Genomic DNA, 14,666 nt, shown 5'->3' on the forward strand with positions numbered 1-14,666 from the left:
ATTCACATCATTTCCTTTATCTGGACTCGAATCCGTTTCCCCTATTGGCTCGACGAATGAAGTGTCATCGTAGCATTGAGATACTGGGATCTGGTACATAACTAGCTAGTGGGCGGGGAGGGGGCTGGATAAGCAAAACCATATGGAGTACAGAATACAGGGGGAAGAAACGGAGGGTTTCTTCGTCATAAACTCTTCCTTAGCAGCCGATGGATTACGATAGACTGCAGCGCCATATTAGTAACTCAGATTTGGCCTAGGACTGTGATTGGGCGAGCTGGGCAATGCTTATGATGAGTTAAGAGTCCTGGTCCCCAGTCATGCACCGGACTCCGGTTTATTTCCTCCGTCGAATCCTGCCCTATAACATACCCCTTTTTTTAAGTAGCCAGTCATTCTAGGATGATGTCTGTATTCTTCTCGAAGTGTAGGAAGATTTGTATTTTCTGTTTCTATTACGCCTTCACCCCATCACAGTATACGGGAGTAGTTCCTCTTTTTCTCTGTCTTTCCCGCTTCGTGGATAAAGAGGATGCCTCATCATTTCAGGCTTTTCACTAAGTCAATCCACTACAGTCGATCTTTTATTTGTTGTCGTTTCACCGTCTTCAACATAACATTGCACTTTATACACTCTCGTCACCTCGACCTGATCTCAATGATCTTGATAGGGGCTTAATACTTCTCATCCATCTCTTCTGCCTAGTCTGGAAAGCCTGCACCTACCGTGCTGCACTGGGAATTTTACCATATTTATTCCCGCCTGGTTCAATGTCAAGCATTTCCTGAGCCGACTCGCAGAGTGCCACTACTAATGTCTCAGCCTCGCCTACGGTGCTTTCCGCGTGAAGAATAACGCAGAGGCGATCTTTTCCCTTGGGCACCACCGGATAGTTCAATCGGAAAGACACACAGTTCCGCCAACTGCAGGTGGCGACAAAGGAGGTGATGTACGTCCTCGTGTCATCACTGGTACCACTTGTTTTGAAGAATGGACGCGAATCCCAGTCCTCTGCCAAGAAAGGAGGCGTTCTGTCCATTTTTGTAGATGGGTTCCGCTGTGATTGTCGCGAATAAGTGCGTAACACGGTGCTGGATATCGTCTTGGAGCGATTATAAAACGCTAGGTTTGTAAGTATTCGCAAAGCCGATTGTCGTTCGAATTAAGGGTTGAGGTGGTATCTGCTGGGAGAGAGGGTGGTGGGCGCGGGCTACTACCGATAATCACTCACATGTTCCGTTTGGCTTGTCTTCGAGAGTTTGTAGCCAGCTCTGGCAGCCGCGACTATAGGCGAGGCGGGGTGTGATGGGCAGCATACGTAGTGAAACAAGTTATTTTCACCACCTTTAGAGAAACATTGACCTGCGTTCCTTCAACTCGGCAGACGTTGACGACACCACTTTACTTGTCCGTTTGGGTTCACAGTCAAATGTGGGGAGGAATGCGTCAGATGAAGGTAATGAATAGATGTTTTTCCAAGAATGAAACCGAATCTGGATACTGGACGACGGCCGCCCAGTCTCTGTGGGTATCGACGCAGGAAGCTTGAGCTTTGCTAAACTGGTTAAGCCAGGATTAGCTTCTCTTCTGGTCCTCCACCGACACAGTGATCTTCCAGGACCGGGCCAGTTCAAGTTATGAGGAGAGGCACATGAACGATATCGTATAGGGTTACTATGTGTCGGGTGGCTACACTCCATATACTCACCGCAAGGAATGGGAAGTTCCAAGGAACGCAATACTTAGAGGGCGGGGGCCCAACAAGTTCGTGGATGTAGAGGGATTTTAAGTTATCTCAAATGAGACCCGTCTTGGAACTAATGGGGCCGAATGATAGGTACACCACGAACTGGGAGGTTTTGTCTCAAAGGAAGCTCAGCCGTAGAGGCGCCCAGGCCTCGTATGAATCCCGGTATCTCAAGATTTCTAATTACCGGTTGCGGCGATGCATAAAACAAACATATAGATTCTGACATCATCGCGTTGGGCGTGGTTATGGAGCGGATTGCACTAAGTCTCCAGTAGGGTGCTCTTCATGGCGCTCGTAGATGCGGTCGATGATGGTCGTTGAATGTTATATGAGCAAGTCTACGAAGCCATCTGGACTGGCACCCTTGGCTCGACCGTGCAGACAATGCTACGCTAACCTTCTGAAGTAATACTTAGAGCTACAGATATTCATTCTAATACGCGGGTTGTACTCCTAATTCTGCACCCGAGAAGAAAGCATGGGCTTCAAACACCCCATTCAGTATTTGCTGGATCCGATGCTTGGCCAAAACCTACTTGTACGCCTCGACCGTGCGGAATAACCATGCGCCTTCACATCAGCGTGTCATGACGGCCCCACCCTTACTGTTCGGGCAGATGTTAGGCTGGTTCAGAACCTTGCGCATATACAGAGCCTGAGCGGGAGAATTAACCGACCAGCAATATCTGCACAAGAAAAAGAAGAGCCAGGACTTGCCTGGTGCGGAGATCCTTCTTGGCAAAGCTGGTACCACTGAGTGATGCCCCTAATCAGGCCAATGTTAGTACTCTAAAATCTAGCTATTCAGAAGCAATTTTAGCAATGCTCCAAAAATGTTCTGCTTTTCAATTAATAGGCAATTGTTTGTGCATCTTGGGCATGAATCTAGAATTGTCTCATTCCATGCTCAGACCATACTGAGTTTGCCATTGCAGCGTGACATATTTGTAGACTGGCCTAAAGTCATATAGTCTATCCTTGCCAGCATAGCCGGCACCTCGCTATTCAAGTTGTCTACGGGGCTGTATTTAGCCTCTATGATCTACAAAGCTGCCTGCCCACGGCCTAGAACCTTCCAAGATGACACTTCACGCAGAGTCCGATCGGAGAGGACGTATGGCCCTTGCTGGGTACCCAGCAACAGACTCCAGACTTCTGAATTGCATTGTTCTCGGGACGGTCCCAACAAAGGCGGGTTGGGCGGGGTAACCCCACGCGAAGTTGTGACATAAGCTTTAAGGTTTTTGCCGCTAGCAGAACTTCAAACAGGAAATACGAAGCCGCTCTGGATCATAATAATTTAATGCAGATGGCTGTAGGCGCTCTCTCTAGGACAGTACTGGTGAATAACAGCTGCCCGGTCGACAATCATCATCCCACTATTACGAGTGTGAGTACAGGTTTTACTCATGGGTGGATCTCGTATCTCAGCATCTTACGGAACAAGGACTTCACCTGCTGGAGTTCGATTAAGGGTCGATAGGGGTCTTTTATGATTAGGTTCTGAATACCCATGGGAAGATCTATACCTTTTAAAGATATGATTTTGACGGCCCTCGGTTCGTACACTACCCCTCACCTTGTTCACTGTATGTTTGAAGCTTCTGATTCCGTAACTTTAATTTAGGATTCCGTTTTCATAACCCTAATTTTACATGTACTTGTTCTAGATCCTCTAGCCCTCATCGGGCCCTGTTCATTGCTCCAAAATGGCAGTCTCGATGAATCAACATCATACTATAAATCTGAAGGAACATCCTGTTTAAATCGATGTTCTTCTTCATAACACAGCATCAATTCACTACAAGTGTCTCGTTCTTCGATTTCAAAGATATCTGACATATATCTTTCACTGAACATTAAAATGAAGGTCTTTTACACCCTCCTGGTTGCAGCCCTTACTGGCGCTGTTACTGCTTCGCCTGTAGCAAATGGTGGGTCGTACAAAGATGTTCAAGGTACACAAGGACACCTCCCTCTAAACCCCCCTGTCCCGCTAAGGTATCACTAGGTAATTATCATGATTATGATGATCATCAGTGCACCAGGGTAGACCGCGAATGCAAGAAGTGGGACTCCCGCGAATGCAAGTGCCTTGATAAAGATAAACACAATTACCGCCGGCAAACTGCAAGCATCACCGCGCCGCCAACACCGACAGACACCAACGCGAACACCAACGCAAACACCAACGCAAATGTTAACCAAAATACCAATGTTAACCAAAATACCAATGCTAATACTAATACCAATGCCAATGCCAATACCAACCAGGCAACCACTGGACCTTCTTCAACTACATCGGCGCCTACGACCAGCTCGACTTCAACTTCAACCTCGACTTCAACATCTAGCCAGGCAACTAGTACCAGCGGCAACGCGAACGCCAACGCCAACGCCAACACTAACACCAACACCAACACCAACACAAATGTCAATGTAAACACCAATAACAACGTCAACACCAACATCAATAATATTAATAATGCTGCACCCGCTACAGGTGGCGGATCAACTGTAGGCGGAGTCGGCGGAGGCAGTGGCAACCCCTCTGATTATCGGTGCCACGGACAGTGGTGTCCCAACTACTTTCCAGGTTGTGAGATCTGGGACTGGGATCACTGCAGGTGTGGAGGCCGCTTCTGCATCAATTTCGACACCAACTGCCGCAACTGGGATTGGGACGCATGTTCATGCAGATAATGGATACCTAAGGTAGGGCATCTAATGTTATATTTGTCAGTTATTGCAGCTTGCTTAAGTGATCACTAACAACATAGACATTCCAGGGGAGTCTCCTGGTTAGTTGTGGATGGAAAGGGTTCGTTTGCATTTATATCATTTCCACAGGGTCAAAAAAGTATTGGACTTAGGAGGACTGAGGCTTCATAATCTCTATGTCTACATGGTCGAGGTACAACACCCTGACCCGATAATGTGTATTTCTTTTCCCACGGGGGTGAAGTAAGGGTTCAACACCCTTACTGGTTAGCAATGTTTGCAATTTATTTATGTACCTAGGCAGAATGTAAATCAATGGAGTTATTGCTTTTTTAAAAAAAAAAGATATGCGAGCCAGATCCATCAGTGTAGACCCGCCACTCTATTCTATTAATGGACAAATTATTACTTTATACGGTATTTTAAGCTTCACTGTATATATAGGTATTGTTCTCATCTCCCACAAGATACATACAGAACTGGTTAATGTACTGATTGTATTATTTATCAGTGCTATTTCTTTTCTATCTCCGCACGGCTCCTCTTCCTCGTTCTTGGCCTTTTCTAAATCTTGTGTTTACCAGCTGTTGGGATGTCTGCACGTTCTTAAGATAGATTTGCTCTAGACTGTTCTCCAGCGATAGTTCTAATAAATTTATATAATTATAGAAGATGACACAGTCTTGAATATTAAACTTACATTTAAAAAATTTACCATCTCACAAAGCTTTAATATTCTTTTCGATAAAGTTATCTACCGTGTCTCGTCTAATATTCTGAAAAGATGCTTTAAATAAATCAGTCTGTTATGGATATCCGTAATAGTTTTAGTCTGGATATTAGAAGGCAATAGTAGATAAGAGAGAAAGACAGCGGTATAATCAAACCTTCCTTAGATTTGCTAATAGTTGCGGGTAGTCAAGCCATGGGACGATGGGCTTAGTATAGATAATCTCTGGATCGGCCGAGTCGGCCTGGATTGTGAGGGTTGTGAGGATTACAAGAATCCTATCTATCTTAACTTAGACAGTAGCTTGGGATAGAGAATTATAGCAATAATTAAGAAGGTAGGATAGTATACTAGATTATACTTAGTGTTCTGCTGCTTCTTATACTGGTCTTTCTTTGTTCTCGCGGTGCTCCGCTGCTTCTCGCAGTCTTTGTTATTCTGTGACATGACATTGCAATTCGGTTATTGTTTTCTCTATCCCTTTTTGAAAGTAGTACTCAATAGAAGATTGAGTATAATAAACTCAATAGTGTTGAGGGGTGGTGTTCAGCGGGCGCATGAAATAGAGTATAGGAGAGTGTGTCTAGTCGTTTATCAGTCTATCCTTCGGTTGGAGTCCACAGCTGCGTCAGGCAGCGACATACATCGGTCTGCGGCCCTTTCGTTCGCGAAATCATGCGCCGGCTATAATGCCTAGATTTGCCATAAGAGCAACTATAAAATTCGATCCCTCTTTCATCAGCAAGTAAAGTCACCGTAGCGAGACGACTATTTCGATTGCGTCATTCGTGAAACCCGCATTCCGTCTAATACAAGCACTTAAAGAATATTCCTGTTGTATAATCTCACTGATAGAAGTTGTACAGCTGAGGAATCAGTCAGCAAAAGCTCTTTCCAGATACAAAATATACTAGGCTTACTCCTCCTGTTGACTGCCCATATGCGCTAACAACGCTATTATATATAATCTGGCTTTTGAGGATTACACGCCATGCAGTCATTACCCAATGGATCTTATCAATAAGGAAAAAAATCTCATATAAAAGTCATTGGTAGTTTGAATTACAATACATAGTTTAACTGTCTTATTTAAATTATATTATCATAAAAAAAAAAAAAAAAAAAAAAAAAAAAAACTGGCATCACAATCCCGACAGAAATCAAAGAATGGCGAATTCGAAGCTGACAGTATAAAATATTTCTCCAGCAAAATCATTCTATCTACTTTACTTATAGTATTAATAACATATCCGCGCAGGGAGGCTACATTCTCATTATAAGCACCAACACCATCAAGCAGCTGGATAATACTCTCCCATACCCATGGCGCGTTGACATGGAGATTCACTTTAGCTATAATAATTGCATATCCTTTATATAATTACTGCTGGGTATGTCTTTATATTCTGAATACAGAGAGAGAGATTTACCCACGTTTTTCACCAGCTTCTTCGCGCTATCATCACACAATATATCTTCATGTCATTACCGTGCAGCAGAGATTAGACTTGCCTTTTGCAGTACATAAGTCATTCTTCAGAAGCAGTTAACAATACTTTCATCTTTTATTAAGTAAAGCGTAACCGCACCTCCACTTCAACCGCAATTGCGAGTAATTTTTGCTTCCTTTTATTTCTACAAGATTATTGAATATATTTGTATTCAACGGCCAAATCTACACCATCTGGGCAGGTTATATGACTTTCTCCCAGTATAGATTGGGCAAAGATAATATATATTATCTATTCTATATCCATCTCTAATGTGCTTCAAAGAAATAGTAACTCTAGGTACTAGGACAGTGATTTAAGTAGACACGCGGAAAGCGGAGACGCAATTCTATAAGAGATTATCAAATATAAGATTCAGAGAAAACGGGCCTATATTTATCTGAAATTATTCATATAGTTTTTGTTAAATGATGACGCCAATCAGACGACAGCAAGAGACGATAATTGATCGGGCTTCCCTATATATTCGACACAATCTCTGCTGACTATGGGCACATGTCTGGACCCATGATTCAATGGCCAAAGATGGTGTTGAGCCCCGAGGAACACACAAGTTCGCTCCAGAAGAGGAGGTCAATACTGGTAAACACGGGTTCCAGGTGAGCTATCAGGATACTGTTGCAGAAGCTTTTGCGATGGAGAAGAATTTATGCAGTTAGCTTCCATAGGCCACTCCTGGTAGAAGAAACGGTATATATGTGTTGCCGTCCTCAATCGTGGAGGATGTGTCCTACCCCAACCTTTAGAAATCCAGAAATCTATGACTTGGTCTCTTAGCTGTGGCAGCACCTCCCAGACTGTATCGAATTTTTTCCGTGGCAACAAGCCAAAACGAGCCCTTGTTGTCATTTGGTGCGTACGCAGGCTTGCTGCAACTCCTACTTCAGCATATAGTACTGTATCTGTAAGAAAGGCTCGGGGGTATTGTTGAAACATCTCCTGTCCCAATACTACCTTATTTCCACTGGGCCTGGAGGTGTCGACTCGGGCTTAAACCAAGTCAGCCTTCTCACTCCAATGAGAGGACTAGAGAAGTGTAGGAAATGGAAAGCACTTCTATAGCAATAATTATTATTCTTTGAGGAAGAGAATGATTCAAAAATGGGACAATATCACACAACAGCTGGCTGGCTTTGGTGGGTCCATGAAGATAACTTTATATACCGCGCATTTCGATGCCAAGCATGATGCTCTATATCTAATTAGAAATAATATACTGGCCAGGATATTTGCAGATATCAAAGTCCTCTAATTCCTCATGGCGCGTACCCGTTCTAAAGAAGACGGTTAAATGGAATACCTGACCATGCCTATTTTAAATAAGAAATAAATGGTCATTAATACGTCCTACTAAGCGTGAGACTATATGATAATATTGGTCAATAGAAAAGCAGAATAAAATCTGTCAAAACGAGTGGGCAGTTTTATCCCACAACTTGACCGTTCGCGTACCAGCAAGGGATACCTTGGCTTCAGTCGAGCACAGCCCTAGCTGGTCATCTTTAGAAATCCGTACTTCGTTTGAATTACAAACCTACCTTTTCCTCACCCAGTTAATTCTACAACTCATCCAACTGAATGTCATGACTTTGCCGAGCCACTTGAGATGAGAAAGATTCTGGAGGTTAATCAGTGCCTCCATGGAAAACGCGCACATCAGTCTCATTAATTCGAGTCGATATTTGACGGTGATTGCTGAGCACGGGAGCTTCTAACAAGAGCTTTACCCACAAAGCCTGGCCCTCTAGCTGAGCTAACCGAGACCAGTACTGTAGGAGGTCATGGCAGAGAACCACGGTCGTTGATGACTGGTCTCGCGTCATGTGGTCAAAAATTCATCCATTATCAACAGAGTCAACGCAACATCCTCTTATCTGACCGAGCCAGCTACGCATGGACTTCAATGGCTGAAGCAAGAATTTAAACAAAGTAGAAGCAATGCATGTCATGTATGTAGACGTTGATAACGTAGGTGCTGTAAAAGCACGGACAATCGTAGCTGAAAGCAGCATGATAATGCGATTTACGAGCACAGCCTCCTGGGTTTGAATAGAGCAGTATATACCAAGGCAAAGCACCGCGGCAACACTCCCTGTTCCCAACGGACAGGCCCTCAATGACTGGGATACGTTCCGTCTCGAGCACACGGTACCAGCCAGTATGTTACCCACCATTACTCTCTGTGTACCATGACTACCGAGCAAGAAAGCCTAGCTAACCTTGTTTGGGCGTGCTGGTCACCATTGCCTAGGAACTCACACTCATTAGACCCAGGTCAATGAGACAAAGATACTTCAAATGGCTAATTGATCACTTTCCAAATCGGGTTGGGTCCCTCGATCACGAGGAACGGAACCAACCAACGAGTTCCGCCGAGTCATGAGACAGTTGGCTGTCTCCGCACTCCCCATTCCTGAATAGCACGGAATTCCCTGATAATTCACAGAGGAGCATGAAGATCAACTCAGTCTCAACTTTTGGTGGTTGCCATCTGTTGCCACCTGTTGCTTGCCGGGCAACTCCACTTTGCTAGTATTCCGATCGTTAAATTGTTGCACTCTAGCCGCTGGCGTTCTAGGTCTCTTATGGCGATAGGGTAAACAATTCTTTAATTCCTGGTTCTTGTATACCGGGACTTCCATTTGCCAACTTCCATTGCGAACTTCCACGGCGAGTCCTGGATCGGCGGATTGCCAAGACCGCCATGTTCCGGTTCAGGCGTCTCTCGAGTTTGATTGGTCCATGTGAACCAAGCCAGACCGTGGCCAAGACTAAAGCAGACTGGCCAAGAAGCTTTTTCGCGGGGCCTGGAAACTCTTTCCCCCGTGCGTGTGTGGAGATTCTCTCCACGGGGAAGCGTCGCGTCTCGTACAATGCAGAGGTCAATTGACTTCGCACGTATCGCAACTGAATGATGCAATAAATTGGTTGCATTTTTTGTATCCGCCCAAATGCACCGTATCATGGGGCGACGGAATAGATGTATTTAGTGGCGCATTCAGATCCCAAAAGATCATCAAGTCGGTTTAGTGTTCAACACCTGCCATCTACTTGGCCCCAAATTGATTTTGTGCCCAAAGCAGGCTCCACACAATTTCCCTGGTCGCTCCGAAAAGCCTGGATGGTATCTAGGGGCAAGGTCCATTGGAGGGGCTCTTACGCGATTGCCACTCTCCCAACGAAGACTACCCCACTGTGCCCTTTTGCGTTTTTCTCTTTGGAAGGTTTGGAGTGTGTCATTCAACCCCACACGGACCGTCTTGGCGACCAGGCCGACTCTGCCCAATCCGGGCTTGGATTGCGTTTTGGGTGGTCACTCCCGTCAAGTCCATACTTTGATTGTCGGCAGGCAGGTTAGCACAGTCGGGATCCCAAGTGCTTAGCAAGGACTGCTATCCCGCTGCGCACACTGTTGCAGTCCTCAATATCTTGTTATACATGGGAAGGATCTCTCACTGCTTTGTGGGACAATCATGAATTCGATGAACTGCTTAAGCGACGGCTATATTATTCAAATGTTCCCCCAATGAAAAGGGGGCTGCGTCGCCAGCCATCTGGGTAGGTTTGTTCGCGTCCTCTGGCAGTATTCTGTATGGCCACGACACTGGGACCATCACGGGTATTCAGACTATGCTCTACTGGCTCACTGAATTCAAGTATTGATCAATAAGCTATACGAAAATGAACTGAGGGCCTGGAAGAGCCCTTGTTACCGTTCCGCACTGGGAATGCTCTCTGTTTCTGAAGTACATGACATGAGACTAGCCAATGAAGATACGAAGCATTCAGAGTTGGCTCTGGAGGATGTTGAAAAGGCCTAATCAGCCAAACGGTCCCGACAATGGATTCAGCAGCACCGATATCGAAGCACCGGCGAGTTTCTTCGGGGAAACTCAAACTCTCACCCCGCAAGTTGACCAACGGCAGCATGGGGCTAAATGAACTAGTAATTCGGATTCGGGTGTTCTTGAAACTTCTTAAAGCCATGTAGGTTCGTGTCTCAGGCACAAGCACTACTGTAGGACGGCAAATTAAACCTGGGAAATCCAAGCCGGCAACGGCTTAGCAAGATGCTAAGTCGCTGAAAAGGCTGCTATATCTGATCAGTATATTCCCTTTTCTTCTCAGGGATTTTACTATTAGGTTTGGGTGGCGAAATCTTGACCTCGTCAAAAGCGCGAGTTGGGTTGGGTTTCGCCGCCTGACCTAGAACCCGTCAAGATAAATAAAATCATGTGGTGCAGGCGCAGTTATTACAGCGAGCATACACGCCGAATACTACCCAGTTGCCAAAATTTTCCCTATACCGCGAATCACATCGAGTTCCGGCCCCATCCGGCCTCACTGTGCGAATTGGACGGCGTAACGACGATAGCTTGCCCTACTTCTAGACTAGCTTCTGCCACTACCTTCAACCGCTGCCAGGGAATCATCCCGGACCGCATTTTTTTAGACCTAACCCTGCCGGTGTTTTGCACACGGCCAACTTTAACTAGCTTATCCCGCGTCCGGTCTGCCGTAGACATTCGTACCATTCTCCGAGACACAAATAAAATAGATCAAGTGACTCTTAATGTAGTTTGTCACGAATTGTTACTACCTTTCTGACTGTGAATAAGCTCCATGCTATATCCTACACTGCGCCACGTGGTAGCGGCCTAAGGTCGCTGCGAACGCGACTCAGACAACTATATGAACTATCGTCTGTATTACTACGTCTGTCGTTTCGGTTATATGTGCTCATGGATCCCTGGCGGGTTGGTAGGTACCCGTACGGCATCCGAAAAAGCAAAATGAGGAAGTCTAGGCACCAACAACTTCCGGAGAAATATCGGTGCTTTACCCAGCTTCCTCACGCGGAGGAAGCCCGAAGAAGGGCCCAAACAAAGCGGGATTGAACACGGTTAGCCGAGAACTCAACTGACTTTACAGAAGCCTAGCAAGTGGGGCCCCGAAGTAGGTACGAGAGAGATTACGACGCAAGTTAGACCCTTCGCCACCTCTCCCCCCGGGGAAGTACCGTCGCTGCGAGATTAATCGCGCATAGGGTGCTGAGACACCCCGTGGAGAAGGGTTGTCTGGTCCGGGGCAATGGGCTGCTGGCGATACGGGCCGAATTACGTATTATTGCCTCGCGGACATATTGACGCTCTCCGCAAGAATGAAATTGAGCTGCTGTGGAATGAACTCACGCGGGATTCTTTGCAACAACGTCATACTCGAGATCCCTTTTGCTAATCTAAATCTTCGCTTTTCTCTAGGCCTAGGGATCTTCGAGAAACTTGAATACGACCGAGAAACGCCCAGTCGTTTTGACCCCATGGGAGGCACACCTAATGTACGAAGGTATCGCCTAGTATTTCTCAAATGCTTCGAGTAGTCTAACCATTACATATTGTGGCAGAGTACGGAGTACTTAGTGTGCTACCAGTTCCGACCGGGCAGTCTCCGGAGAAAATTACTCGGGTCCCAGTCAACCCCGGTCCTGCTGAGCCGTCCGACTTGGCAATTGGGTGTGAGCCCGTAAAACTTTGCCCGTGCACGTTCCTTCCGAGCGGGGAAGGGCATGGAAGTTTCTTTGCTAAACGGACTCAGAGTATTGGGGGCGTCGCTCACTTGCTACTACTCAATCAAGTTAGGCATGTTTGGCCTTGAGGGTTTCCGGGGGTCCTGTATTTCTAACGACCCGACTTCTGTTAGCTGTTCAAGAACCCTTGACGTCGAGCCTTTCACGCTCGCTGCGATTAAAAGAACCTTTTCTCCATGGCGTGGGTTGGATTTGATAGTCGTTAGGCGCGTTGCTTTTCTTATTCACATCACCCCATAATAATACAAACCTGATACACCTTGATGCAACCGCGTTTGGGTCCAGAAGAGAAAGAAAAGACTTGATTGTCGGATACTCTGGGGACTTGTGGGGTCGAGGAAGTGGGGTCTGGGACATGGAGGCCGGGGATTGGAGAGAGGGACAATAATGGTACGGAGTACAATAATCCGCAGACAACCTTCCCGGCTAAACAGGCATTATTATATAGAGGGCATTGGGGTCGTCTGACTATTTTTCTTCCACCCTGACCACACATAATCCTTTTATCATATTGATTCGACAAACTCGAAATGGGCGATAATTATGAGGAAAAGCCTGACGCCATTGGCAAAGAGTTCAGCGATGAACTCACGCCCGAGGAGCGTGAGCACGAGATCGAGGCACGCGATCTGCAAAGCAATCAGTATCTCGACAACGAACCATTGTATGACCGGATAGCGTTCGCGCAGATACCAGTGCACATGAGGAGCCCTCGCATGCTAGTCATCACACTGGGCGTGTTCGCGGCGTTCAGCGGCATGCTGAGTGGGTTAGACCAGTCGGTGATCTCGGGCGCCCTGCCTGGTATCCGCAAGCATTTCATCGCGTCAGGCGAGTGGGCGAGCATGGACGACCCGAAACTGGCGACCGACATTTCACTGATTTCGTCACTGATGCCGCTGGGCGCCATGGCCGGCGCGCTCATCATGACGCCGCTGAACTTCTACTTTGGACGCCGCAACTCGATTATCATCTCGTGTTTGTGGTACACACTGGGCAGTGGACTTTGTGCGGGCTCCCGTAGTGTGGGGATGCTGTTTGCGGGCCGCTTCATTCTGGGCATCGGTATCGGAATCGAAGGCGGCTGTGTCGGTATCTACATCTCCGAGTGTGTGCCGCCAGAGGTGCGTGGCAACCTGGTGTCGGTATACCAGCTGATGATCGCATTCGGAGAGATCATCGGATACGCCGCCGGCGGCGTATTCTTTGACGTCCCGTCAGGCAGCTGGCGCTGGATGCTGGGCTCGTCTCTCTTGTTTTCGACGATCCTCCTGGTTGGGATGGCCTTCCTGCCAGAATCACCGCGCTGGCTGGCATCCAAGGGCAAGTACGGGCGCGCGTGGCGGGTGTGGAAGTCGCTGCGCGACATGGCCGACCCCAAAAGCCTGGACGAGTACCTTGCGATGGAAGTTACAGTCAAACATGATGTCGACCAGTCCGCGAACGTGAAATGGCATCAGAGGTATCTGGAGGTGTGCAGGACGCCGCGCAACCGACGGGCGCTTGTATATGCCACGGCTATGATATTTTTCGGGCAGATGACGGGCATCAATGCGGTCATGTACAATATGTCAAACTTGATGGCCAAGATGAACTTTGATGACCGCGAGTCAGTGCTGATGTCGATGGTGGGCGGTGGCGCGTTGTTCCTGGGAACAATTCCTGCTGTGTTCACGATGGACAAGTTTGGGCGCCGGGTGTGGGCGCAAAACATCCTGATGTTCATCGTGGGTCTGGCGCTGGTGGGCGTCGGCTACCTATACACGAACAATGGTGTTGATTATTTCAATGAGCATAAGGCAACGGCCTTGGGGTTGTTTTTCTCCGGTCTGGTGCTGTACATGGCGTTCTTCGGGGCATATTCGTGCCTGACCTGGGTAGTGCCAGCGGAGAGCTTTAGTTTCAACACCCGCAGCCAGGGCATGGCGATCTGCTCTGTATTCCTTTATCTGTGGTCATTCATTGTGACATACAACTTCGAAGGGATGCAGAAAGCGATGACCTACACCGGCCTGACAATCGGTTTCTTCGGCGGCTTGGCCGCGCTAGGCTTCTTTTACCAGCTGTTCTTTATGCCCGAGACCAAAGACAAAACATTGGAGGAGATCGACGAGTTGTTTCTAATGCCGACAAGTAAGCTGGTTGCGCTGAACACAAGCAATCTGCTTAAGCCCCTCCGGCGGCGACACCGGCCAGAGCCGGTCGATAACTACAACGCCTAAATAGTTGTTCTTGTCACCTACCAGACCAACGTTCATGGTACCAATAACGAGCGACAAGGTTACTCAAGTTGAATGTAATGAAATCATGAGGACTAATACATTTCTGCCACTGCATAACACATGTTGTGCCTATCAAAGAGGAAG

General features: G+C 47.0%; 6 protein-coding genes across 6 annotated transcripts; 4 read left to right on the forward strand and 2 right to left on the reverse strand.

Annotated features, from left to right (window-relative positions):
- Positions 1-463: 463 nt before the first annotated feature.
- An06g02230 (uncharacterized protein) lies at positions 464-1,040 on the reverse strand (the record flags this gene model as incomplete). The annotated part of the gene is made up of 2 exons (XM_059748107.1): positions 464-557; positions 727-1,040. 2 exons carry the CDS (start codon positions 1,038-1,040, stop codon positions 464-466), a joined length of 408 nt encoding a protein of 135 aa, XP_059605318.1.
- Positions 1,041-3,615: 2,575 nt separating this feature from the next.
- Positions 3,616-4,454, forward strand: An06g02240 (uncharacterized protein; the record flags this gene model as incomplete). Its single annotated transcript, XM_059748108.1, has 2 exons — positions 3,616-3,709; positions 3,763-4,454. The coding sequence occupies 2 exons, from the start codon at positions 3,616-3,618 to the stop codon at positions 4,452-4,454; spliced, it is 786 nt and encodes a 261-aa protein (XP_059605319.1).
- Positions 4,455-4,854: 400 nt separating this feature from the next.
- Positions 4,855-6,735, reverse strand: An06g02250 (hypothetical protein; the record flags this gene model as incomplete). Its single annotated transcript, XM_059748109.1, has 10 exons — positions 4,855-4,904; positions 4,948-4,963; positions 5,173-5,226; positions 5,360-5,484; positions 5,847-5,886; positions 6,123-6,147; positions 6,269-6,282; positions 6,428-6,555; positions 6,633-6,658; positions 6,692-6,735. The coding sequence occupies 10 exons, from the start codon at positions 6,733-6,735 to the stop codon at positions 4,855-4,857; spliced, it is 522 nt and encodes a 173-aa protein (XP_059605320.1).
- Positions 6,736-7,238: 503 nt separating this feature from the next.
- On the forward strand, positions 7,239-7,965 carry An06g02260 (hypothetical protein; the record flags this gene model as incomplete). Its single annotated transcript, XM_059748110.1, has 3 exons — positions 7,239-7,312; positions 7,491-7,565; positions 7,776-7,965. The coding sequence occupies 3 exons, from the start codon at positions 7,239-7,241 to the stop codon at positions 7,963-7,965; spliced, it is 339 nt and encodes a 112-aa protein (XP_059605321.1).
- A 3,909-nt stretch (positions 7,966-11,874) lies between these two features.
- On the forward strand, positions 11,875-12,240 carry An06g02268 (hypothetical protein; the record flags this gene model as incomplete). Its single annotated transcript, XM_059748111.1, has 2 exons — positions 11,875-12,051; positions 12,118-12,240. 2 exons carry the CDS (start codon positions 11,875-11,877, stop codon positions 12,238-12,240), a joined length of 300 nt encoding a protein of 99 aa, XP_059605322.1.
- Positions 12,241-12,830: 590 nt separating this feature from the next.
- An06g02270 (uncharacterized protein) lies at positions 12,831-14,522 on the forward strand (the record flags this gene model as incomplete). Its single annotated transcript, XM_001391012.3, has 1 exon — positions 12,831-14,522. One exon carries the CDS (start codon positions 12,831-12,833, stop codon positions 14,520-14,522), a length of 1,692 nt encoding a protein of 563 aa, XP_001391049.1.
- Between the last annotated feature and the right edge of the window lie 144 nt (positions 14,523-14,666).

This window comes from Aspergillus niger, assembly GCF_000002855.4.
Source record: "Aspergillus niger supercontig An06".
Classification (NCBI taxonomy): Eukaryota; Fungi; Ascomycota; class Eurotiomycetes; order Eurotiales; family Aspergillaceae; genus Aspergillus; species Aspergillus niger.